We start from the raw sequence: 26225 nt of genomic DNA on the forward strand, positions 1-26225 counted from the left end.
CCATCAGGTGTCCGGGGGGATAAAACCACCTCAAATTGTCGCTGTTTTGGTGCTCTCGGGCAGCTCCTCGTGAAGTTTCTTGCCCTGGAGACCTGTGGGCACCTGAATGCAATCGCAGCAGGTCGGCAGGTGAGGAAAAAAAAGAGGAATCCCAGCCGCTGGTGGCACACGCCACGTGTCGGGGCCTTACAAGCGCCGGGGGAGGAGAGCAGGGCACGGGTGGTGGGGGGCACGGCAGCCGGGTGGGTACGGATCAGAGCATCGCAGGGCGGCGTGAGCCGGGGGAGCCGCATCCCGGCACTGGCAAACCTCCGGCTGCCGCATCCCGGAGCCCTGGTCCCCATCCCGGCTGCCTGGTGCCGGAGGACAAGACGGCGCTTGAGAACATCCAAACCACCCCGTGATTCCATGACAGGCAGGATCTCGTGGCGATGTCGGCAGAAGCCTGCTGCCCCAGCGTGTCCTCGCCGCGCCTCCAGGACTAATCAATCTTGATTCATTGCTAATGAACTTGAGAAGAGGGTTGGGATGGATCAGGTGCCACTCAGGGTGAGATGGATAATATAATTAAGATTTCCTCCAAGGTCCCGTCTTTCTTACCTTGTTAATTAAGCTGATGCGGGGCCCTCCATGCAGAATGCATAATGAGAGGCTGCCGGAGCCGGAGCTGGCTGGTAGCAGGAGGTGATGCTGGGGGAAACGCTGGCCTTAACGGCAGCCGGGGGATATTTTGGCAACTCCGTGTGGATTTGGTTCCCCCAGAGTGGGTGGGAGCTGATCTCTGCTGAGAAATGCCCTCATCCTTTGCACCACAAACGTATTTGGACCGCACAGGGCGGAGCGCACAGGGATGCAGGTGGAGATGAACGGGGCTCATCCGGGCCTGGGACGGGCTGAGCACCGCGGCGGAGCTTACAGCTTCCTAAGGCACCGGCCGCGGCGCAGGGAGCCGGGCGTCGCTTGCAGAAAGCTGTGAGCGGTCCCAAGGCCTCGAGGAGCAGCTCTGGCACGGCGCTGGAGCCGGTGGCGCAGGGAGGAGGGGACGCTGCTCCGCTCCTGATGGCCCAGGCGCATTTGTGGTACTTGGACTCAGGTTGTGACTTACGACGATGAGTTAATGGCCTCTTAATAAGGGTGACAGTTCCCTTAATTAGAAAGTAATGGAGCAGGGATGATGGCTTCATTTCATTTTTTCCCCCCATGTTATTTCTTCCACTTTTGGGTCCCCATGCCCAGCTCCCGGATGCTCGCCGGAGCACGCGGAGCAGGGAACGATGGAAAGGGGTGGGTGCAGGCACGGCTGCGGAGCTGCCGCCTTCACCCCGCAGGGCAGCAGCGGCTGCTTGAAGCTCAGCCCAGGGCAGGCAGTGGGGCTGAGATAAATAATTTATCCCCAAATTAATGTCATTTGGGACGGCCAGTGCTGTTCCCCAGCCTGGATCCACAAGTAGCTTTGCTGCAGAAACATGTTGAAATATTTGCAGCATTGGAAAACTTCCCTTTTTTGGAAAGGGAAGTTGCAGGCTTGGTTTTGACACAACATTTTTCCAGGCTGCGTCTTCGCACGGGACGTTAGCGAGGGGCTGCAGTAAAAACCTTCAGACCCCCAAACCGAGATGGTTCACTTTGCTTCCCATCAGAGGATGCGTTTCCTTAAAACCACGGGGATTCGGGGGTTTCGCAGCCACAGCGTTCGTCACGAAGCCCGCAGCCCCACAGCCCTGTCCCGCGCCCCCGCGTCTCCCGCTGCGCTCCACGGGGCTGTGGGTGCCGCAGGGACCCGACCCCCTGGCCGCGGGCTGGCTCCCTGCGGGAGATGCCCCCACGCCGACACAACCCCGTAAATAATAAATAGCAGCCTCGGGGCTGCTGGCAGTTTCATTTCTCTCTGCAGGCAGGAGCGTTTCCTCCGTTAACCTTCCCTCTTCGCGCTGCAGCCATTTTGCTTCCTTGCCATATCTAAAATTAAATCTGTTCGGATTCTCTCTCGCTCTCTTTTTTTTTTTTTTTTTTTTCCCTTTCGCTTATATTTGCCGCGTGCATTCAAGCACAGGGAGGGAAAAAGAAAATAATTCTCAAAGTCATCAGCATAATTCACGGCTCGCACAGTCATCGCGGGCTCCGGTTTCCAATCAGAGGCCCGGGCTGCGGAGCCGGCGTGCCGGGGAGGAGAGCTGGGGCTGGCCCGGATGCCGCCTCACAAACCAGCAGCGATTCTCTCTTTGTTCTGGGATCGCGCCGCTCCAGCCGAAACAGCCACCGCACAGCCCGTCCCCACGACGCGGGAGCGCTGAGCCCCGTCCGAGGGGCTTTGTCCCCCGCTCCCCGAGGATAACCGGCGAAGGAGCGGCCGCTGAGCGGGTGTGCCTGCTGCGGACCCAGCTGCCATCCCGGGATAAAGCCCTGGGAGAGGTGGAAGTGCCACGTCCCCCACTCTGGATCTAGGCATCCCGATCCCGCCCTTTCCCTCGCCTGTCCCTGCGCCCGGCACATGAGGCTCAGCAGACACGGGGCTCCCAGTCTGTCCCGGTCCCTCCCAGTTCCATGCACTGGGTTATTTTGTGTTTTAAAATCACTCGCTCTGTAAGCGGCCGATCAGCCGGTCCCGATCCGGGCAAGGGGCACGCTCCTGGATTCAGGGATGAACAACCCATGGTCCAAACTGGTCCCAACATGCCCAGGAGGGTCTGCAGCTGGAAAATCAGGCTATTTCCTGCCTTTCCTTTGGAAGGTTTTTTGCTCATTTCTGGGGTTTTAACTCTTGCCCAGGTGTCTTTCCAAGCCGGAGTCGATCTCGGAGGGGGCACCCAGACCAAAGCTGGGTCATGGGTGGGGTCACCACGCATCCCATCGGACACAGGGTCTCCAGTCCTGGCACGGGCGGCCTTGGATATCCCTGAATTTCCCCTCTAGAGAAGGCAGAGCGTCCCGCCCTGCCCGCACCGCTGCCTGCAGCTCCTGCCTCCGCTCAGCCTGACGTGGGATGCGATCCTTTGGCATTTACAGCCCAGCGTGCGCCGGGCTGTCTCTCCTCTGCCTCCTCCTGCCCTGTGCACTGGGAACAGTGGGAACGGTGGGAACGGTGGCCTGGGGCCAGAGCAGCGGGGAATCACCGCTTGGCACACATGGCCTCAGCCCTGTCACAGCATCGTGCTGAGTTGAGGAGCTCGCGTCCACGAGCCGCCTCTGCGACAATGCCAGGATGCAAGAGGGGACGCGACGGTTTGCCGCGAGCACGTGGAGAAAGGCAGCGCTGCTGTCCCTGCCAGTCCTTCTCCTCCTCCTCCTCCTCCTCCTGCTCCTCCTGCTCCTGCCCTTCCCAGCACAGCTCTTCCACACCAGTGTGGCTCTGCACGTGAAACGCAGCGCTCCTCAGCATCTGCTCCGCATTTGCTGTTCTTTTCAAGTCCGTTCCCTGGCCCCCTCCTCTCCGCTCAGCAGGGCCTGAAAATAGCAGCTGCGGTTGCCTTTATATTGCCTTATTTCAGGGCTCCCGTACCTCAACCAGCCCGCGGCCGCGGCTCTCCAAGCATCTTTATAACCCCCCAGGTGGCTGGGTTCCCCAGCATCTCCCTCTCACCCTCACCCCGCTCCTCGAGAGGCAAAATCGTGTTTTGCAGACGCAGAAAAATGAACGCGGTGGCACCGGTGTGCGCGCACGCACGTGTGGCGGCCGTCCGGATGCCGCGGGGACGAGCGCAGACGACTGGGCGCCGTTCGCAGCCTTACAGAGAGGAGGTTCAGAGGGCGCTGAAGGTGCTGCGGGCTGAGGAGGTTTTGAGGGCGCTGAAGGTGCTGCGGGCAGGTGAAGCTGCCTGACAGCCGGACCAGGCAGCTGCCTTCCTGCCTGCTGCAGGTTCCGGGCTCTCCTGGCAGGCAGCTCTCGGCTGGGGAGCGGGTCTGCCTCGGATATGCCTCATTTTACCCAAAAAAAGGTGGGCTGCGCCTGTCCCTCCCACCCCGCTGATCTCCCTCCGCTCTGCCGATAACACCTAGCAATTACACAAAGCTTTCCCCGCTCTCCGCAGACATTAATTAAGCTCTTCCCCCACCCCCCCCCCAGCAATGGAGACAAAGAGGGGAATCACGGGGAAACTCCCAACTTGTGTTGGGTTTTATTTTTTTTTTTTTTTCCTTTTTCCACTTCCATTTTGCACGGCCGCGCCACGGCGGCCTCCCGATTCCCGGCGACACCGGGACGGCACGCACCGGCAATGGTGGTGCCGGGCGGCCCTGATAGCGACTGGGTTGTTCTGGATTTTGCCCTCACATAGAACCACGGAATAATTTGGGTGGGAAGGGAGCGTTAGAGCCCACCCAGCCCAACCCCCCTGCCAGGAGCAGGGACATCTCCAACCGGATCAGGTTGCTCAGAGCCCCGGCCAACCCGGCCTGGAATGTTCCCAGGGATGGGGCATCAACCATGGCAAAATTAGTCTGGTTTTCCCAAATTCCCGGGCTGCCGCAGCCACTGGGATGGTGGTGCTGGATCCCGCGCGTTCCCGGTGCCGGTGCCCGAGCCGTGGGGCACCAGCGGCTCCCCGAGGGTGACACCGGGAATGTGGGAGCTGGGAAAACCGAGCCATCCCGCCGGCCTCGCACCCCGGGGGCTTCCCAAGGAGAACCGGAGGCTCCTTCCAGCACCCCGGGGTTTGGGACGGGGACGGACGGGCCGGGAAACGGGGCAGGGCCCTGCCCGCACCCCGGCCCGGGTCGGGCCAGGCCGGAGGGTGCTGCCCGGTCCCGCCCTCCCGGTTCGGCGGCGGCAGCCCCGGCCCCGTCGGCGGAGCCACGCGAGATCGGCGTGGCCGTGGCGGGCCGGTGGCGGCGGCGGCAGCGGCAGCGGCAGCAGCGGCGGCGGGGCGGGCCGGGCCGGGCGGGGCGGGCCGGGGGAGCGCGCATGAGCCGCGGCGGCGGCGGCGGCGGCGGCGGGCGGGAGCGCGGCAGCGGAGCGCGGCGCCGCCGCGGGTGTGGGCGCGCCGGGGAGCCCCGCACGGCCCGGCCCGCAGCCGGGGGCGGCGGGCGGCACCGCCTCTCCGGCCGGGGCCCTCCGCGCCCCGCACCGCGGCCCGCCGCCGCCGAGGTAAGCACTGAGCTGCGGCCCGGCCCGGTCCCCCCCAACCCCCCGCCTCCCGCCACCCACCCCGGCCCGCGGGACCCCCCGCGCCCCGCTCCGCCGCCGCGTCGCCATTTTGCCGCTCGCTCTTCCCTTCCCGGCGGCGCGGCCGGGTCGGGGCCCTCTTCCAGGCCCCGGCCCGCGGGGGTGAAGCCCCGGCCACCTCCCGGGGAGGCGACAGGCCGCGGGCCGGCCCGACCGGCTGACAGGCGGCCAGGCGGCCCCCGCTCGGGCCTCGGGGAGGTGACAGGCCCGGGGCGGCCCTGCCTGCACGGCGAGGGGTGGGTGACAGCGAGGTGGGGCACATGAGGAGCCGTGGAGGTGGGGGAGATGGCACAGCCAGGCCCGGGGAGGTGACAGCAGGACCGGGCAGGGCAGAGGTCCCCAAATCCGCTCGCCCCGGAGACGCCCGGGACAGGGGGACACCCCAGTCCCCACCTCATTGCCTGCTGGGTGGTTTCCCTGTGTTTTTCCCCCATTGCTTTTGTGCCTGGGGACGGGCGAGTGGGGAGGGACTGGCCAAACGTGCTTCGAACAGAAACTTTGCAGCGTCAAAAAGCCTCGCCCGCGCCCCGGAGAGAGCCGCTCGGCGGGATCACGGCGGCCTCGCGCCGTGGAGTGAGTTGTGCCCTTGCTGGGGACAGCCGCCAGCCGCTGGGCTTCACTTGGCATGGGTGACGGCAAGGGGATGCCCCGCGTTCCTTCGGAGCTGCCCTGTCACCAACCGTGCCCTTGCAGGGCTTCACCCGCCACGTGGTTCCCTCTTGGAGAAACCTCCGGCAGGGGCGATTCCACTCCCTCCCGAGGAAGCCTCTCCTGCTGCTTCCTTGTCTTTATTCCCGGGAAGTTTCTCCCAGCACGTGGCCACGGCCTGGAGTTCACGAGAGGGAGTGCAGCTCCTCCGACAGCAGCAGAGACCCTTTGGCATCCGTCATCTGTGTCGGCCTCCTCGCATCTCTGCCTGCATGCTGCCTGGCGCACCGCTTGTGCCGGGGCACCGCGGGCAGGGGCGGGCGGCTTGCTTGCCTTTTTGGCATTGCCTCCATCTGGAGCTGTTGGTAAATTATTAATGGTAAGTGGAGTGGATCAGCGGGTCACCAGCCCAGTCGGCGGCACGCAGCACGGTGCATCCATAGCAATGGGACTGGGGCAGGAGTGCCAGTAGGAGAATTTGTGGTCAGGACCCACGGGTGACTTTCCCCCTTGTAGCTGTAAGGATGTCTGGGCACCAGGAGGGTCACAGCCGGCCCTGGCTGCATGCGTGCTCCTGCGGACCCAATCCAAGGTCACAAACGGGCATTTGTACTTGGGATTATTTTCCCTTTTCCACTTTGTGCCCAATTGCAGGGCTGTGCCGGGCGTGCAGAGCCCGACAGCTCCAGAGGAGGGGTCTGTCCTGGAGGGAAGGAGCCTGTCGGGGCAGCCAGTGGCTAGAACATTGTGGCCCCTTGTCAAAGCTGGCAGAGGAGTGCGTGACCGTGCCGGCCCGGCAAGGCTGCCGGTGGCTCAGCCGCGCGTGGTGGGTTCCCAGGCTTCGCTCCCCACTTCCCACAGCCACAGGCTTCCTCCTCGCCCCCGCTCCTGGCACCGCTGGTTCAGCCTCCGCTTATCCCGCGCTGGCTCCCATGTTGACACGGGCTTTTTTTTCCGGAGCTGGAGTGGGACACTTCGAAAATGGTGCCGTGAACTTCTAAAAAGTTACCTAAAAAGAGCTGGAGGCTGCTTCATTGGCAAAGGTGCTGCCAGCCCCGACCTTTCTGTGCCGTGTCCTAGCCCTGCTGGCGGGCAGGACCTGCCGATAATCTCCCGTTGCCCGTTGCAAAAGGATTTTCACAAGAAACAGAATGAAAGCGTGGAAGGGCACAGGCAGTTGCCCAGTTTCAGCATGTGTTACTCAAAAACCAGTGAGAAGTTTGGACATTGCAAAAAAAATACAATGGGCTGATTTTTGCTCTCCGGCTCCGGGGCAATTCCTCTGGGATCCTTGGGGTTGTATCCGTGGCCAGGGAGCGGAGTTTGGCTCTCACTAAATGGTTTATGGGATTTTTATTTTTCATTTAGCCAAAAAATAAGAGGGGAGGGAAAAATTCAAAGGAGTATTTGGTGTGGAAAAACAAAAGACATTCAAAATCTCCTAAGCTGGCCGGAAAGGATCCCTTTGCGGGGAGAGATGTGCTAAGGGGGATGAGAAGCGTCCGGCTGCGGGAGCAAGGCTGAGCTGGTCACCTCGGATGTGGCGGTGGTTTTGGGAAGGGAGCACTGGGGGGTGATGCTCAGCACCGCTCTGGCTCCCGTGGTTTGGTGTGCGCTGCCGCAGAGTGTTCAGGGTGCAGGAGCTGGGCACCTTGGCCATCGACGGGGTCTGCCCCACGTGTCACCCTTTGTGAGTCGTCCTCGAGCTGCCCGGTGAGGTGACCGCGGGGGTTTTGCGGTCTGTCGTCTGTCCGACACCAGCCCTGCCTGCCTGCGCCGGGGCTTTGTAGCCGCTCGGGATGTGAGTGTGCCAGTGGGTGCTGTTCAGTGTAGGGGTCCTGCTCGGCCTTCGCCCCGGCGCTGGCCATCCCTCCGTTCTCCCGGTGGGATGTGCGCCTGGCCCAGGGGGCGAAGCCACAGCACGGTTGTGTTTCGGAATTCAGCCAGGTTGTATGAAGTCAGCGGGGTGGGTTTCCCCTTGGTTTGCACCCCGTTGTAAAGCGCAGAGATCGTGTCATCTTCAGCTTTCCATTCGCTGGTCTTTCCTGAGTCTTTTTTTTTTTTTTTTTCCTTTGAGCAACTTGGCTGAGGATCGCTCAGAGGAGCAGAGGTGCTGGGACAGGAAGGAAGGGTGCTGCCCTGGAGTCCCCGGAGGATCAGGGACAGTAGCAGTGCCCGCATGGGTGAGAGTGGGGCCGTGATTTGGGAAGCGCTGCGGGGAGCCCTCTCTGTGCCTGCTCCAGAGACCAGCGTCCCCAGGAAGGAGCCGCTGGCGCTCCTATCCGGATCTCCCACCAAAAGAGCCCACGTTATCTGAATAAACGATGCCTGTGTTCAGCACCAAATGCCTGTTGCCAAGGCTGGAATTTCTCACTTGATCCGATTAACCTTTGCGTCCCTGCAAACAACCACTGGCACCAGCCAAACACGTGCCAGAAGCTTTTGCCAGGCCTTCCTGGGGCTTCTGGGCTACACACGATGCGCAGTGCCCGTTCCCATGTGGAAAGTCCCCAGGTCTGCCTCAGAAGGGACTGCTGGGCCCTCGTGTTGGCGGCATGGCCGGTGATCCGGGCACACGGGAGACGCTCCCCTGACCCCCGCTGTCCCTCTGGGCACAGGGACAGGTGGGATGAGTCTGGATGCTCAGGACATCAGCCCCATTGAGTTAAACCATGCTAAACGTGACCTCGTGGGAGGAATTGGAGGTGACGAGTCAGATCTGTTTTAAAAAACCCAAGTGTGTGGGAGAGAAGTGTTGAGCAAAGGTGAGGAAGGCAGCGGTTGGCACGTCCCTCAGTCACGCTGCCGGAGCCTGGCTGAGCATCAGCATCGCGTCACGGCCGAGATCTCAAGGTTGTGGTGGTCCGGGGAATCACCTCCCCAGGACTTGATGCTCTCAGTTTAGAGCCTTGGAGGACTCCTTTCCCCGGGGGCCGTACACAGCATCTCTCGATGCGGCCCCTGTCCTCAGACGTGTCTTTGCTCGTGTGAAAGGAGCAGAGGAGGGCACTTGAGACCAGCCAGGGGCAGAGCCCGCCCCGCTGTGGGCTTCCTCCTGGCACCGCCAAAGTGGAGGGGTGTCCTGCTGCCCACCTCCGTCGGGAGCGAGATTGGGCCTTCTGCGATAATTCCTGATGCTCATTATTTATAGAGAAGCCAAATTGAATTATTAATACGCAAAATTCAGATAACATTAACAATTCTCAGTTTATAACAGTTTCCCATTAATAAGGAAAATTGGAAATTTATCACTACATCTGTTCATTAAAACTCCCTATTTTTTTCTTTCTTTTGGTGTCTTAAATGAAAGCAGAGAAATGAACGAAGAGGAAAAGCCATTTATTTGCTACTTCTCTAGGCAAAGTCAGCCCATAATTTTTAATAAAGTCTTTGCCGTTACATGTGGAGGGGAAACCAGCCTCTAATGAAAGCAGCTTTTCAGCCCTATCTGTGGTGCTGCTCAACCGTAGAACAAATCCTGGGAAACACATCCCGTTTCTTCTCTTGGTGGGAAGCTTTAAGCTGCGTGATAGTTTTCTAATTTCCCTCCCTCCCCAGGAGCTCTCCCTGCTTTCAGCATGTGTTGCTCTCGCCTCCGAGGAGTGAATTTTAACGCCTCCCCTGCTTCTTTCAGAGATGGCGGATTCCTATGCTTGTAAAGGTGGAAGGAAAACGGCAGGTTCTAACAAACCCGCTGCCAGCAAAGAAAGCAGGACGGAGACAAGGATAAACCAGCCGGCAGAGCTGCCCAAGCTCGGTAAGGAACTGGGTTTTTCTTTCTGTGGAGGTGGATGGGGCAGAGGGGACGAGCTTGTGCGAGTGCTTTGGATCTCAGCGTGCGTCTGTTCCTCGGTTTGACCCACCAGTGAGGGCTGCGCTGGGCCAAAAAAGCCCCAGACCCTCGGAGCTGCAGAGAGCCGTTCCCTGGGAAAGCTCTGGGAGGGAGAGGGATGGAGACGGTCTCTCTCTTTCGAGGAGCGTGCGTCTGGCTTAACAAGATGGGTGTCTCGCCGCCTATTTATCGTGTTGGGAGCTAAATGTTACATCAAAGGATGGAAAGGCTTAAATGAGTTCAGACCATCTGCTGTCTCCCGTGTCGCGGCCCCCGGGATGGAGCCTTGCGAGCGTACGAGCCCCGGGGGACCCGCTTGCGAAGGGCTGTCACTCTGATGGATAGCTGATTTCTCTATCCGGGAATCTCCAGGCCCAAGGAGATTTTTCTCCTGTCCACTTACGCTGGGCAGATCCCCTCTGCGGGTGTGGAGAGCTTCTCGCCGCTTTACCTTGTGAACGGCAGCCCCGGACACCGAGGGCCTGCACCCAGGGCGAGGGCTGGACCCCAGAGCTGTACCTCAGGCCAGGCACCCAAAATCAGCGGCCTCACGGGGAAATGCCTGTGCCCTAAATGTTTCCCAAATGCCGCTTTTCCCTTCAGGCGATTGAAGCCGTAATTGCTAGCAGAGGGGTGCAACTTATTGCTGGGGGAATGAACTCCATCTGTCTGCAGTATGAACATACCTGCGTTCGGAAGGGCGTTTTTCCCTGCACCACATCTTATCAGCACCTTTCAAAATAGAAAAGCCTTTTTTTTTTAACCCACCCTTCTGGTTTAATGGATTGAAAGCTATGAGGTGGAGTGAAGGACACTCTGTGATGAAGATTTTTTGTTGCTGTCCCTGGGGAAAGTCCTGGTGGTGGAAACATCTGCCAGGGTTCACTTTGTCAGGGCAAATTAGACTTGGTGTGGACTGGGGAGACAGGGACCTCTCCTGCCGTCACTTTGCTGGCCCGCCTCGGGTGCGGTAGCCTGGTTGGCGCAGGGAGCATCCTTTCCAAGGCGGGTCTCGGACCAGAGAAGCCTCGAGTCCATCGGCACGCCAACCCTGTTTCTAAAGAGCGTGCTGTTTCCACCCGGCTATCTCGGCACGTGACTGGTAACCTGCTGCAAGGCGCGCAGCCACGGTGCCGGCCGTAACGCTGAGCACTGTCAGGTTCATGTCTCCTGTGAGCACCTATAAAGTCCAGGGTTTGGCAGAGCCGGGCGAGCGGTAGCCAGGAGTGGGATGTTGGAAGAGGAGACGTTTTCTGCTCCTCCTTGTCTGGTCAGCGAGGGCATTGAGGGGTGGCTGAACTGGGAGCTCTCGCGTTTGGCCTGAAATGTCCCCAGAAGTTTTGAAACTTGTGCGAGTTGTGAAAAGGAGAGCAGAGCTGTGGCTGAGCATCTATGCAACCCGCGGCCATGGATGTGCTGGGCTCCCGGGGAGAGCTGCCCGGAAGGATGGGGACGTGCTGCTGTGGGATGTTTTGAAATTGGAATATTTTGAAGTGTTTAGGAGAGAAAGCAGAAAACGGGGAGAGCAATAAGCAGATAACTGCAGTGTTGTGAGCTTTTGCTGCAAATGCTGTATTATTTGGTGGTTTTTCACAAACTCCCAGCTCATGGAGTCCCATGATGTGCAAGAAATGTAGCTCCGATTCTTGTGTAGGGTGAGGCGCTCGCTTGCATGAGAAACTTACAGGGGACTGGAAATAAATGAGTAAACTGTCTTGTTTGCTATTTCACCCCTGACTGCTGGGCAGAAGGCATGGAAAGGGAGAGAGTGTGTGGTTTTGGCAGTGCTTTTGTAGGTAACTGGCTGGCTTTCTGTTTGATCTCTCTCACTTGTTCCAAAAAAATCTTGGATTGGAGCTGAGCTCCAGTTTCTCAAGAGCTGGAAGGATTGCTGGCTCATCTTCCAACTTCTTAACCGATTTTCGCCGGGGAAGGGTGTTTTACAGGTTGAGTTTAGATTTTCTTATCTCAGTTGTCCTCTCCTAGCTGTTCTGGGGTTTCCTTCTCAGGAATGCTTTTGGCTTGTTTCTGTTCTTGTAGCAAATGGCTTTTATTCCCAGTCCTGTTCATTAAGCCCTCCCTGATCTTAGCCTGAGTTTTCCAGACATGGCATTTCCCACTGGCCACTTGCATCTGTCCAGCTGTTTTTTGGGTTACACTGACTCCCAGCATCACTGAAAGTTACAGGTTATCCCTCAAAATGCAGCTGAAGGCCTGCCGGGAGCACAGAGCCGTGGGGGCACAGCGTTGGGCAAAGCGAGTGGGGTCTTGCCGAGGCTCCCAAGGCCCATCGGGTGACCAGGGTGCTCTGTTCCTGCTTGAAGGGATGGGAGGTTGGATGTGAAGGTGGATTGGTTTGGTGAACTGCCCTCAGCCCCTGCATACAAACCCTGGTGAAAGTTGCTGGAAGGATGGTTTTCCAAAGCAAATCCCAGCCGTGCTGAAACTGCTCTGTGGGAGTGAAAGGAGAGGGGTCGGCAAGCCACTCTCCTCCAGCGTGGCTGGCTGGACGGCGAGTGATGTGTGTTCCGTCTGTTTACAGGAAATGCAACCAGTGACAAAACCGAAGGCAGGAAGAAAGGACGACCCAAGGCCGAGAACCAGGCACTGAAAGACATCCCCGTAAGACCCTGCGCGCAATGCCCTCCCTGCCTTGCTGCCTCTGACTTGCCCTCTGCGTCTCCCTGCACTGCGCACTCCAGCCAGCCCCGCTCCGGGGTTAAACCTGCCTTCCCGGTGGTTTAGTCTTCTGAGCAGCCTTGTCTTGAGCTCAGCAAGGTCTTGGCCCCTCAGTCCTCTCCATGTGGGCACCCAGCATCCTCCAAAACCCTGGAGGGGAACGGTGCCCCCCGCCAGCCTCCCCTTCCTAGAGCTGTTCCTGGATGAGCCAGATTCTCTTGCATCCACATCGGGTTTGGCTAATGATCTGGCAAAGGGGTGATTTATTCCCCACAGAGCTGTGCAGTTTAATTCCGGCACGGTAGCGTGGACAACACGCAGAGCAGTTTGTCATGAGAGCATGGGCATGGGGTGATTTACTGACTAGATGAAATGTGGGGTGATTAAATCACCCGGGCAACTTCTGGCCTGATTTATTCCCCAGCCTGGCCAGGAGCGTGTGCGCGCTCTGGGAGGCACGGCAAGGTAAATTCTCGGGAGGAATCAGCCTCTAGAGCCTGCAGCATGCGACACCTCTCAGCACCTCTCACAGGAGGGAGCACCGCTGCACTGAAACACATCCCTGAGGTCCACTTGGCAGCTGTGTGGTGGGAAGGGGTGGACAGGAATGATGGGAGGTCCCACGTGTCCCCTCCAGTCCCCTCGGGATGCACTGCACGCACCCGGGCACGAGATGCTCTTCGCTCAGCTGTGTCTCTTCTCTCTCCTGTTCCCAGCTCCCCCTGATGAACCAGTGGAAGGACGAATTCAAAGCCCACTCCAGGGTGAAATGTCCCAATTCAGGCTGCTGGCTGGAGTTCCCCAGCATTTATGGCTTGAAGTACCACTATCAGCGCTGCCAAGGGGTAAGGAGGCTGGAGGGCTCTGTGTCCTTTCCAGTGGCCAGCTCTTACATTACCATCTACAGGGTAAAGCCGCTCTCAGGCCTTAAACCCCAGGAGAAATGTCAGATTAAAGTGTGGAGGGCACAGATGGGCCAGGGACAGTTTGTGAGGTGTGTAGGAGAGGCACTGGGGTCCTTCCTGCTCAGTGTGAGACCTGGATCATGGGTATCATAGACCATTGGTAACCATTTGGAGGGGCAGAAGGGTATACACAGGACTTGTGTTCATGACTGGGTCAGAAAAAGCCTGGCCCTTTCGTGGTCTAACGTCTGTGCTCATCTGTCTCTCCCTGCTCCACGCAGGGTGCAATCTCAGAGAAGCTGACCTATTCGTGCTCATACTGCGAAGCTGCCTTCACCTCCAAAACCCAGCTAGAAAAACATCGGCTCTGGAATCACTTGGACCGGCCAGTGCCAACCAGCAAAGCAGAAAACAAAGTGCCGAAGGCCATTGGGAAGAGCAGTGGCAAGAAAAGGTACCAGGCTGTGGTTGGGCTGTGCGGTGGTGGCGTAGGGACGGCTGGGAGAAGGGAACACGCCTGCCTCACTTCCCGTGATCTGGGCTGGCGAGGGGGGAGAGGTGTCAGGACGTTTGTCTAACAACCCCTCTTTAAACAAGCCCTCTGTGCTTTGCCCTAGAGCTGCTGAGAGTTCAGCTTGCCCCACCATCCATCCCAAACAGGCAAAGACGGAAAAAGCCGTGGCCCAGGACCACGCCGAGAATGGCGAGTGCCTGGTGGAAAGCCGGGAGAGCAAGGAGTTTCAGATCGCAGCAGCCGAGGCGATGGCAGCCGCCACCCCCACAGCGAAGTCCTCGAGCGGCAAGGATGCGGTGCAGCAAGGAGGCAGCCAGGCTTCGCTGCAGGAGGAAGACCCCGAGAGGATGAAGCACAGTAAGATTAGAGCCCGGGGCTAGGCTGGTTCAGGAGCCCGGAGAGGGGTGTCCCGTGGGAAGAGAAAGGGCTCTGCTCCAGCCAGCGCTGCTGCGAGTGTCTCTCTGAATGTATCCCAGCCTTTCTTCAGCATCCTGATAATTTTCCCCCCTGGTTTCTTGCAACAGTGAGTTCCACTGAGAGTTAAAACCAGGTTCCAGCTGTGGTAGAGGTATTTCTGTAGGACCTATAGGATTGGAAATGGATTGAATTCCCTGCAGCACAGCAAGCTGCTAGGTCAGCCCTTCTGCCCTCACTGAGTGTGGCAGTTTAAACCAGGGTGGACCTGGCAAATGTGTTTTCCTGAAGTACTGGGCAGGGTAAGGACGCTCGCTCTGCCCGTTTCCACTGTGGGACTGGCAGAGGGCCCGTGGTTGTCCCCATCGCGGTGTGGATTTACGCTGCTTGCAGCTCCAAAGTGAGTCACCGCCAGCCACCTTAGCGGTTGAGGCTGTGGAAACCATGCGGCTTTTGGCCCCAGACAGAGCCATGACTTCTAGCCTTTTAACTGGCCTTGGATAGCGTTATTTCTCCTGGTTTTGTGGGGTGGGATGCAGCGTCCTATTACTGTTTGGTGGGTGGCTGCCTGTATTTCATGGTGGTAAAGGCCTCCTCAAGGTGATCCACTCCTGACATGGAGTGTGTGCCCACCCCGTGCCCTGCAGCTGCCGAAGCTCCCCTGGCAGCACAGTTATTTGACCAAATCTCTCTCTCTGTTTCTCTCTTTTGAGTCAGGAAGGAAACAGAAAACTCCTAAGAAGTTTACGGGGGAGCAGCCATCCATCTCGGGGACGTTTGGACTGAAAGGTAATACAGGGATGACTCTGGTCCGCTGTAGGGTTGTGACTTCTCCCTGGGGCGTTTCAGGGAAGCCCCTTCCCCAGACCCCTCCCTGTAGTGGAGATACATGGGAGCCACGCGGAGCCTGGGGACATCGTGCTGGAGGAGCTGGTGCTTTTGACCAAAAGAGTGTTGGAAAGGGAGTGAAATGCAGCATCAGAGCTGGCACTGATAACAATCCTGCCTGCTCTACTTGGGAGCCTGTTGCTGGGAGATGAAGGAAGAGAGGAAAGGACCCAGGAATTTCCAGCCCGTAACACAAGAGTAATGAGCCACTGACACAAGCAAGACTTGAGAAACATATCGTCATCATCCCACCATCCTGGGATGTCACAGTGTTTGCAAGAGCATCAGAAGGATTTCTGCTGCGTAGAAAGGCTGAGTAATGCGTCCGTCCCTCAGACATTGTCTCCAGCGTGGGTCACCGACATTCAACAAAATGAATTCAGGCAGGAAGAGATGTGTTGCTGGGATGTTTCCTCAGAAGTTGGCTGCTTCAGCCTGACAAAGTGAGAGCGAGTGGGACTGTGGTCGTGCTCCATAAAGACACCTGGCTGGGCTGGAAAGGAGGGAGGAAACCTGGAGCATCCCTGGCACGAGAGCAACTGGGTTCACACTGGCTATGAAATCCATTCAACCAGGGAAATAAAAAGTGGGTTTCCAGGCACTGCAGGAGGCAGCATCTTCCAGTACAAGAGACACTCAGGGGAGGCATTAATAGCTTTGAAAGGATTAAACACTTACCAAAGAGCAGGCTGGATGTGATCTCTGCGATTTCTTGTCCCCTGGCTCCTGGGAAGTCTGAGGTTGTTTCTCTTCACTTCCCCACAGAGGCACTGCCATAGACTGAAACATCTGCTGTGGGTTCCTCGAGAATAAGCTGGTCCCTCCGGTGATTCGCTGCCTCAGATGGAGAGGGAAGATCGGGAGGGGGTTTGCCTACATCCCCCCAGGTTCAGCGTGGCAGTTCAGTCCCCAAGGAGAAAGGTGCCACCAGCCCGTCCTGTGGTGCTCTCTCCATTCAGACTCTGGGTTGGCAAGAGCCACGACCCACAAGTTCAGGGGGATGTGGACCCTCATGGGGCAGAATTTGCCCTGTTTTCTAAGAGGGACCCCAGCTCCTTGGTGGAGTTAGACAGCCTTTCCAGCGCAGGTTCATCAGCAGGAACATCACTTCTATATCCTGAATTTGCAGTTTTCCCCTTTTAATTTCTCAAAGAATGCACTTTTGCCTCCTCCCCAGCCTGTCTTCCCCACATTCTGCCTTGCTAGAGGCATCCTACCCCGCTTTGCCGTGGTGTTTCCATAGTTCATAAACTGTCTGGGTTGGGGGAAATGATTCTGTTTACAAAACACAACAAGCTGTTATGATACTGCTTGTCATAATTATGGACTTGATCCTGCCTATACAGCCTTGGCAAACCTACAGTCAACTCGGTCAAAAGTAGAGACTTTTTGCTAAATGCAAATTGGTCTGATGGTGTTAAAGCAAGTACTGAGTCAAAATCCCCTCCCTCTACAGGTCTTGTCAAAGCAGAGGACAAGGCGAAAGCCCATCGAGCCAAGAAGCTGGAGGGGAGCACCAACACAGAGGAGCTGAAAAAGAAACCCCCGGGAGCTGGTGTGAAGAAGGAAACGGTCGTGCATCTACCGGCAGGTGAGGGTGATGGAGGCAAAGCACAGGCAGCAGCTCTGCGTGCAGCTTAGCTGCTTATCAGCTCAGTCCTGTGCTCTGCTCCAAGCCTTCACGGTCCCCACCTTCACCCACAGCTAGTGGGCCCCACACCCCTTCTGACTCAATAGACTGCTGACTGAGTTTTCTAGCAGATTTGTGAGCAAAAGCAGCCCAAAATCAAAAGTAGGAGCACTCAGCTCCTGCCCTTTTGAGGTTTAGCACAGATGTGGGGATAGCTGCTGCTCCTAAAATATTGGTGCAGGCCCAGTGGACGTCCTGGAAGGGGTACCCTACCATCGCTTCACTGCCAGGACAGGCTGCTGGAGGTGTTGGGAGATGGCAGCCAAATCCCGATTCCAGCTGGCTTCAGTGTGACCACAGTTTGGGTCAGTGTCTGGGATGATGGTATTTTTCTAACATCATCTCCGTGACTGACACCGGTGCGTAACTCTGGGCATAATTATGTCTTCTCCGAGGTGCAGCCTATGCCCTAGCACAGGTTGCTGACTTTCCTTGGGAGCTCTGACAGCAGGAGGAACGCAGGATGTGCAAGATAAACACAGCTGCAATGCCTTACACTGCTTTCATATTCAAATAAACGACTCTCTGATCTCATAGCCATGCAAAAGCATCCAAATAAACAGACTTGGCGGATTTTATTCAGACCAGGCTTCCCTTGCTGGAAGCCCAGCGCTGTTCTGCTGAGAATGCGGTGTGAACTCAGGACCTGGGGGCAGGTTTTGGCCCCATGTGTCTGTTATTTTGGGTGTTTTTTGAGCTGGTCACAGTCATTCAAATAAACACATGCCTGGAAGCTAGCACTCCCCCAGCTGCCTGTGTGTCTGCCGGGAAGAGGAGTGCCAGGGAAGTTTTCCAGGCACACGTCCGGATGGAGCCGAGACGCTCACCTTTGTTTCACTCCCGCTAATTGTTTGGTTTGGAAGGGGGGAGTTACTCCACACAGGGCAAGATGAGGTGGCCGAGGGCATCATCATGTTTTAACTCTCGGTGTGCAGGATACCAGCAGGGTTGGGAAGGTGAACCTCCTTTTTCCCATGAAATGCCAGCGGGTCGGGTAACTGCACGTAAACTGGCCCAGTGACCCAGTTTGCTTAGCCAGCTGTGGGAGCTGTGGGACAGGCAAAGCTGCAAGTGCCTGCATGGCTTGTGTCCGGTGTTGGCTTGGCCCATGCCTAGGAGAGTATTTATCTTTTTACAGCAAGAACATTCCCCACCTCAGTGCTTTTCAGCACAGCAAATTAAGACTTACGCTGGGGCTGTCCTCTGCCGAGCAGCCCGGGCAGGTTGTGGTCGCCGTGGCTGAGTGTAACACCTCTTTCCTCTCCCCCGTCAGCAAACCCTGAAGACCAGTGGCAGCGAGAGATCAGTGAGAAGGGAGAAGTCGCCTGTCCAACCTGCAGCGTTATAACCAGGAAAACTATTGTGGGGCTCAAAAAGCACATGGACGTCTGCCAGAAAGTAAGGACTTGCTTTATTCAGTCACGCACATATGGATTTTGGAGGGGAATGGATGTGTGCATGTGCCATTGATAAATGTGTGTTGGTGCTCCTATAACCAGTTCTTGGCTGTGTTTGATAGAGCACTTGCTAGTCGTCTTCAGAGAGCTGGCTGCTTCGCTTCGATTCTGAGGGATTTGAACACCTAATTCTCAGCGATTCTGATTCTCGTTGTGGTCTGGGCCCCTTGCCCTGGTCTCTCCAGCAGAGTTGGGTATTTCTGGTAGCTAAACGAATAGCTTTGAGGCTGGGGAGATTGTTGGGGTTGTCTCTAATCTGGCCTCCTCCGGAGTCCTGGCAGTGGGATTTCGTTGTGTGCCATTCTTTGCATCAGGCCAGATAAATTGTGGTTGAATGAGAGCACGTCTTGGGGAGACACCCAGCTTGGATGTGCTCAGGCAGGCTGTTGAGACGCGGGAGTTCAGTAATAGTGCAGTGAAAAATTGTCTCTCTGCCACACCACCATCCATCAGAGCACAGGATTACGTCTTCATCCGTCACCTGGCGTGGTGCAGAGCCATCGCCACAGAAAGCCAATGCGGGATCGATGCCTCCCACTTTGAAAATATGTGGCTCGGCTTTGATTCCACATTCATTTTCTGTAAATGCCTCCTCAGCCTTTGCCTTCCTATTTATACAGCAGTGGGAGGCTACTCTCCCTTTCAAACTCATGCTGCATTGATGCCAGGCAGAATCCTGCCTCCTCTGATGTCCTCCTGGCTTCAGTGGAGCGGGGATCTTGGCCATCACTGCTCATATCTCCTGCACTTTGGAGCATCTCCCAAGCCAGGCAGGCTCCACGCAGGCTGCACGGCCAGCCGGCCCGCTGAGCGTGACTCTGCCAGAGCTGTCAGGCCTGTCTTCCCCTCTATAAATCGGGCAGTGGGTGTTCAGCCGAGGATTCGGGGCTCCAGCCCTAGGAGTGCGTGTTTTGTCACCCTTCCCCAGGAGTCACGGTACTTGCTGGGGCCGGCTGTGCCGCTCCGGGAGCTGGGGTGCTTTGCAGCATCCCTGCCAGAGCAGCCTGTGGCTCAGGGAGGACGGTCCCCAAGCTGTGCGTGTGACGACATGTCCAGCTCTCAGCATTTCATCTCTGAGATGAACCCAGAGCATGTGCTTATCGAGGCCCTGATGCTACAGGCGCATGGTATCCCCATCAGAAGTGACCCTGGAGTGCAGGCACCCTTTCAGCTTGCTGTGTGCTTTAATGATTGAAGTATTTCTTAGCTGGACAATGGAAAAATGATATGCAAGCTCCCAAAACTCTTGTAAAACAATGGAAATTGGTTCCTCCATTCCTTGCTTGTCACTAAGCAGTCTGCCCTGTTTCCTTCAGTTTTAGAAAGGAAATAAGGAGTGGGGACAGTGTGCAACGTGGTTGGGCCTGAAGGAGATGAGGGCAGGTATATCCTCCTGGTATGCTGGGTGGGAGGGCTTGTTAGAATATGGACGTGGCATCTTCTTCAGTGTTGACCACAGGAGTAAACCCCAAATTGGTTGGCATTGGCATCTGATGAGTCGAGGAGCTTTTAGCATCCACCTTGTTTGGAACAAGCCTTGGGTCTGCAACGAGATTAACCGATGGGAGCATGTACAAGTGAGACATTCCCAACTGGCTGCAGTGAGTTTATTCTTCATTTCTCTAGAGCTCCAGGATGAGGAGGGATTTGCAGCTCCATCTTGGAGTTGCATCTCTGCAACTTCTAGTCCAGGCTTGGTTAAAGGGGAAGTGGTGAAGGTGGAGCATCAGCCAGGTGGCAGGAGTGAGAATGGCCATGGCACCGGCTGTCTAGGCACTGGCTTCCTGTCAAGAGACCTCTTGATGGCCAGAACATTCGCCTCCTGAGTAAATAAATCCTGGTGCTTGCCCCAGCAAAAGTCATGATCTGCTTGCTCCCTGTGCGAGTTCCCCCTGTACACTGGTGTGTGCGTTTAATGCGTCTCCCCAGTCACTCAGGAGGCCAAGTCGGGTCAAACAGCAGAGCAGTATGAGGCGGGAAGTATTCTGCTGTGATTGTGTCCAGCAGCGTCTTAATTTCAAACAGCCCAGGCACCCAGAAAGCGGATCGTATGCCAGCATCTGTCGCAGTTAATAGGACTGCAGAGCACAGTCTGCTAACATATTGGTAGATCAAAGCATCTTCTCTTTCCTAACCCTTTAACAGGAAGACTAAGACACCAGGTCCAGATGTTTCCAGCCAGTGAGGCTTTACATCTACATCCAAAACGGAATGTTTTCCAAAAATTGAGGCATGTGGGTTTGATAACAGTATCCAGGACAACAAAGAGAAAACTCTGAGCTGCAGGCCCGGATTGGGATGGGGGACAGGCACGCTGCATTGCCTGCTGGGTCCCGCTGCTGGGTACCGCTGCAGCAACAGCTACCCATGGGGCGTATGGCCGAGCAGCAGCAGCCTCTGGAAAATGAACGGTGGACTGTGGCCTCCATGGTGACTTGCCTTTAATTCCTTCAGCTGCAGGACGCCTTGAAATGTCAGCACTGCAAAAAGCAGTTCAAGTCCAAAGCTGGGCTGAATTACCACACCATGGCTGAACACGTCAGCAAGGTAAGAGTTGTTGTCTCGTGCCTTGTTTCTCAGTGCAGATGCAGAAGACGAAGCAATCAGCAGTCTGCTTTCCTTTGTCTTTGTAAAGGAGGGATTCACACCACCGTCTTTGCAGCATTTCACATACTCCTCGGTCCAGATCACGGCCTTCCCGCTTCCCTGCCGAGCAAAGCCATTCCTTCCTGGGCAGCTAGTTAGGCTCATGTTGATCCTGGGGAGTAGAGCAGAGGACTGGAAAAATAAAACGGGATTTCAGGGAAGATCCAGTCAGTACATGAGGCAGATTTTGAGTGGCAAAGCTCTGCCTCCAAAACTGTGCCTGCAAATCCGGGACTGATGGGTTCTGCCATGCATGAATCTCAAAATCCAGTCTTTAGCTCGCCACCATGCATATGAGAAGCAACCACAAAATTTATCATGAGTAAAATCTGGCAAGCACCAATTTTGATGCTGTTCTTAAAAATCTGGTCATATTATGTCTCTGAGATACCAGGGCAAGGCACAACTGCATTTCTACGTGTCCCGTGCTTACCAGTTGTGAGTTGTCTTTTACCTGTGCATTAATCTCCTGCCCTTCATCTGGCTGGTGAATCCTCCGTGCAGGAACTGCTCCTGAGTTTCTCAGCTGGCCCTTGGGTTGCAAACACAGGAAAGGCATGAGCAGATCTGGCACCTAGCAATGATGGTGTTGGCATGCGGTAAAGCAATGGGAGATCTGGGTCTTCTAATGAGAGGTTTCCCCCCGGCCAAGGGCAGCTCCTGCAAGGCAGAGGTTTACCACCCACTCCTGGCACAGAGGACATGAGTAAATGGTTGACTCTGTCGCTTCTGTTACTTCTTTATTTCTAGCCTGTTCCTGTGGAAACCGCTGGACTTGGTGAACAGGAAGAGCGGGAAAGGCTGAGGAAAGTGCTAAAGCAGATGGGAAAACTTAAATGCCCCAATGAGGTACGAGAACGATTCCTGTTTCTCGTTCGAAAAGGTGGAAGGAGTGAGTCCCGCTGCAGAGGGGGATGCGTGCTCTCCAGGCATCCCGTGGCATGCGCTCGACTTTTCTGCTTTAGCTCAGCCAGCCCAGTCCCCGTCCCCTGGGCTCCCTGCGCTCCAGTGACGGGCTGGCCTGGCAGGAAGGTGGGCATAGGGCAGGTTGAGGAGCGCTGAAGGGCAGGTTCTGCCTCCTGAACTCAGGAAGGGGCACAGCCGGCGCTGTCCTGAGCACAGCGTAAAACCAAACCGAACCACACCAAGAAACGGTCACGAGCTGGTGGCAGACAAGTCACGAACAGGTAGCGGAGGCGTGTGGCAGAGGTTTGTCCCCACGGGTGCTTTACTCTCTGCACAGGCAGTGCCTCTCCAGTGCCTTGCCCTCCTGCTGCCCACTGTGCGTCTGTCCAGAGAGCTCTGTCGGTGTGTTGGGGCAGGTAGGGACGGGGGCTGCTCCCCCATCCCTCCATGGCACTGCTGTGCCTGCGCATCGCTCTTCGGGGGAGAGGGGCCGGCTGGCCATCCCCCATCGCTCAGAGGGGACTCCTTGGGACACTTCCTCCACGGAGCAATGGCACCAGGACCATTTCGACACGGGTGCATGAAGCCTCAGCTCTCCCTAGCCCTCCCCTTCTCCCCATCTCTGTAGGGCTGCGTGGCCAACTTCTCCAGCCTGATGGGCTACCAGTACCACCAGAAGCGGTGTGGGAAGCAGCTCGCCGAGGCTGACAAGCCTGTCTTCAGCTGTCCACACTGCAGCAAGAAGTACAAATCCAAGGCCGGCCATGACTACCACGTGCGGTCAGAACACACCGCCTCAGTGAGCCCGCCAGACGCCTCCGCAGCCCGAGGAGCAGGGCCATCCCCCGCCGGCGGTGACTGCAGAGCGGCAGAGCCTGTGGGCAGGACAGAGCCGGGCAGGACCGGGCCGGGCAAGGCAGGTGCAGATGTCGGACTGATGTTGTTTTCTCCCTCACATCACCACGCGTGTGTGTTGTACCATGCAGTGTCCGGGGAGAGCGGGCTCCAACCCTCTCTGCCTCTGAAAAAGCAGGGATCTGTGTTTATGGGAGCGAAGTGGTCGGCAACATTCCCCTTCCCTGGTGCTTGTCGGTCTGTGCTGCAGCCCACCCTGCATCCGTGCTCTGCAGGGGAAAAAAAGAGAGCTCAGGCCTCTCCCTTGGCAGCAAGCAAGCGCCAGCTGCTCACCAGCGTTGAGGTGGCAGGATCCGTCCCTGGGGAACATCCTTTTCTGTTCTGTTGATCCCTACTGACAGTGCATCCAATGTTAATAACTCCCTAACTCTAATAAATGGCGATATTTGTACAAGTGGGAGCGTGGAAGGACGCAGTCAGCCCAACACGTGGCTGTCAGCTGGGCTGCAGGAGGAGGCAGGGTGCTCCCCTTGTTCCCGTGCTGGGGTGCAGAAGCACACTGTCTCTGCAGCCCCCACCTGCACGAAGCAGATCTGCAAACGCACAGCCCAAACCCCAGCATCCCCAGCATCCCCGTCCCGGGGCTGGAGAGCTCGCTGCTTCACCCCTCGTATGCCCTTCCTGACTCTGTCTCTGTTGCAGCCTCCGGAGGAGCCAGAGGTGAAGCCAGAGCCTGGCCCCGTGGAAGATTTTGAAAGGACCCCGAGCGGCCGCATCCGTCGGACGTCGGCCCAAGTAGCCGTCTTCCACCTTCAGGAGATAGCAGAGGACGAGCTCGCCAGGGACTGGACCAAGCGGAGGATGAAGGATGACCTGGTGCCTGAAACAAAGCGGGTGAGAGGCCTTAATTTCTCCTTTTCTGTGTCTGTTAGCCGTACACGTTGATCCTGGGATGTCAGCATGGCCCCAGCTGGCTGAGGGCTCACGTGTTTTGTTTTCTGTGCATTAAATCAATTAGCTGTGATGGGAAATTTATTGCTAACGAGCCCACCCAGCACAGGCTGAGCCCCAGTGATCAGGAGGCCCAGTACAAGCCTGGCAGCAGGCAGGTTTGCAGTTTCCACTGCCGGCACCCAGATCTGGAACAAGGTGGTGCTTTGTGGGCAGCAGAGAGATCAGAGTCCGGCCCAGAGGATGTTGTGGAGGGAGGTCAGTTCTGGTCTGTGCTCGGCAGTGAAGCAGGGACTGGCAGCCACGAGGAATGTGGGAAGAGAGCAGAGGTCAGATCTGAAACGATCTCCTTTGTGCTGTCAGAGAGCAAAGATGCCCCAGGCAGAATTTCCTCCCTTCCACGTCCCTTCCTTAATTTCTGGGCGATGCTTCCCCAGCGGTAGAGGGCCTGCAGCATCACCAGAGCAGTGCTCCTGCGAGCGGAGGAAGCCGGAGCATGGAGGCAGGGCTGAGCCTTGCAGTCCCCAGCAGCGATGCACACATGGCCTGGTGCTGTGGGATATGCGCGGTAAAATTTGGTGCCCTGGAAGCCTTGAGCTTTGTGGAGGCTTCGCTGGGTAAAAACCTGATTGATTGACTGGGCCTAAAGAGTTGTGGTGATTGGAGTTAAAACCAGTTGGCAGCCAGTCACAAGTGGTGTTCCCCCGGGCTCGGTACTGGGACCAGTTCTATTTAATGTTGATGGGCTGAGGCCAGTTGTGTGAGTTTTACCAAGGCCAAATGCCGGGGGCAAAAATTAAATCGAACGTTCCTCCTGGCTGTGGGAGAAGGTGATTCCTGGGAGTGTCCTGAAGCTGAAATTCCCCTCCAGGAATGCTCCTTCTGGACCGTAAAAGGAATGAAGCAGCAGCAAATCATAAACCTTTTCAGTGTAAAAAGGAAAAAAGAGAGGGAGTCGTGGATTTTAATCCTGTACTCAATGCTGGGACTCAAGGCAGAGCCAACCTGCAAGTCTCTGCGCAAGCTGCAGCCTGTTTCCTGCGCAAGTAGCTCTGCAGTTAGGTGCCAGGTCTCCTCCTTGCTCTGAACACTGGTGTGTCTTGTCCAGCGCTCCAGGATTCACCCTGGGCAGGGTATTGTTGCAAAGAGGGGAGTGAGGGACAAAGGGAAGCAGGTTAAAGCTCTGCTGCAGCAGGAGAGTGTCATGGTGCCTCTGCCATGAGCGTGCAGAGCGCAGGACAGCCCCGGCCCCAAGGACCTGCCTCAAGCCGGGAAAACAGCCCGTGTCCCGGCGCCAGCCTGGAGAAGCTCGCCCCGGGAAAATGGATGACGCAACAGCAGGGCTTCGGTGGAAATGCCTTCCTGCTGCCGCAGCCTGTCCCGCGCTGCCCTGGCATGCGTGTGTTCTCGGCAGAAGTGCCACCGTCGTCCTGCAGAGACCTGGCGCAGCTCAGCCTGACTCAACTCCCAGTCTGCACGTGGTGAGCGGGTGGAAAACCAGCACACAAACAAACCAGCATCTTCTTTACCCGCGCTGGTGTCCCAGTGAGGCAGCTGGCGCAGAAGGGGATCCGGCCATGGTGCTGCTGCCCACCCTGGAGCAGAGCTGAGGGGTTAGGGCCGTATCTGGTTGAAAACTTTTTATTTCCCTAATGCTTGACGTTGTCGTTGTTGGTTTCCAGATGACTTCAGCTGCAATGCATTTATAACGTAAAAAAATCAAGCCCGAAGTAACTGTTTCATTTCAAATACTATGGGAGAAGAAGTGTGGTGCTCTTTTCACCCCCACTCCAACCTCAGCATTTGCATTGTTTTTTTCCTCCTTTAGTTGCTCCCCTTACTCTTGACTTTGGGTGTTTTTTGTTTGAATTGAGAGAGCAGCCAGGAGTCCCAGGCCTGGACAAGGGGCCCATGTGCGAGCTGACGTAGAAAGGCATCGGAAAGGCCTCAGCCACTGGCGTAATTGCTCCATGAAATGCTGTTTGTGGTGGTGGTGGTTTTTTATGAGACATTTCTCGTGTTCAGAAAAGTTTTTTCTCATGTTTAAGTCTGATTGAGCCCCATCTCGGTGCTAAAAAACAGAGAGAGTTGCTGTGAGGTTGGCAGAAGTAGGTTTGGCGTTGAAAAAGAGCGAAGGGGGAGCTGGACCAGCTCCCAGGTGGCAAAACAAGGCCTTGTGCTGGCGGAGCAGGACCTCGGGCCCTGCACAGGCTGCTCTCCCCGGCTGTGCCGGCCGCGTGTCGCACAGATGGATTTTGGAGGACGTCAGTGCCGTGGGCGCGTACGTATGTAGCTGTGAGTGTGCCTGCGGGCGCGTCTTGCAGCGACTGTCGCGTTCCCTTGACAACACTCTAAAATATAATCTGTTCGGTCTATGGCGTTTTTTCTCGACGAGCAGTGCTGGAAGGAGGTGGGAGGCAGGTTCTGCCCGGGAAGGCTGGTGGGAGCTTGCTGACTTCAGCACGCTCTGTGCTGCTCAGCTGAGCACTGTCTTGCACCGCTCAGGACTCCTCTACGTTTACAAATTGCTTTAGTTCAGGGTGTGGAAAAAACCTCCCAACTGTGAGCGACTCAAATGTGCCAGCAAGTGCCCAGTTTGACCCGCTTACAGCCCCAAAAGTGATCTTTCCCTCAGAGCTGCCTTCAGCCGTGCTGGCAGCACAGCTCTGCGGTGGCTCC

General features: G+C 56.8%; 1 protein-coding gene across 3 annotated transcripts in view; it reads left to right on the forward strand.

The window, feature by feature from the left end:
- Window positions 1-4958: 4958 nt before the first annotated feature.
- Window positions 4959-26225, forward strand: part of ZNF512B (zinc finger protein 512B) — a 31623-nt gene continuing 10356 nt past the window's right edge. Inside the window, exons 1-13 of one of the 3 annotated variants that reach the window (XM_086760525.1) lie at window positions 4959-5083; window positions 9444-9566; window positions 12184-12263; window positions 13037-13165; window positions 13507-13679; window positions 13843-14096; window positions 14871-14942; window positions 16498-16632; window positions 18005-18129; window positions 20643-20735; window positions 21585-21683; window positions 22369-22656; window positions 23298-23489. In XM_086760525.1, the coding sequence (XP_086616651.1) occupies window positions 9446-9566; window positions 12184-12263; window positions 13037-13165; window positions 13507-13679; window positions 13843-14096; window positions 14871-14942; window positions 16498-16632; window positions 18005-18129; window positions 20643-20735; window positions 21585-21683; window positions 22369-22656; window positions 23298-23489 (1761 nt within the window). In that variant the 5' untranslated portion in view covers window positions 4959-5083; window positions 9444-9445. Of the gene's footprint in view, window positions 5084-5781; window positions 7993-9443; window positions 9567-12182; window positions 12264-13036; window positions 13166-13506; window positions 13680-13842; window positions 14097-14870; window positions 14943-16497; window positions 16633-18004; window positions 18130-20642; window positions 20736-21584; window positions 21684-22368; window positions 22657-23297; window positions 23490-26225 lie in introns of those variants that run through there. The other 2 variants (XM_086760524.1, XM_086760526.1) reach the window with 2 other exon arrangements.

This window comes from Chlamydotis macqueenii, chromosome 16 (genome assembly GCF_036417535.1).
Source record: "Chlamydotis macqueenii isolate bChlMac1 chromosome 16, bChlMac1.mat, whole genome shotgun sequence".
In the NCBI taxonomy this organism is placed as follows: domain Eukaryota; kingdom Metazoa; phylum Chordata; class Aves; order Otidiformes; family Otididae; genus Chlamydotis; species Chlamydotis macqueenii.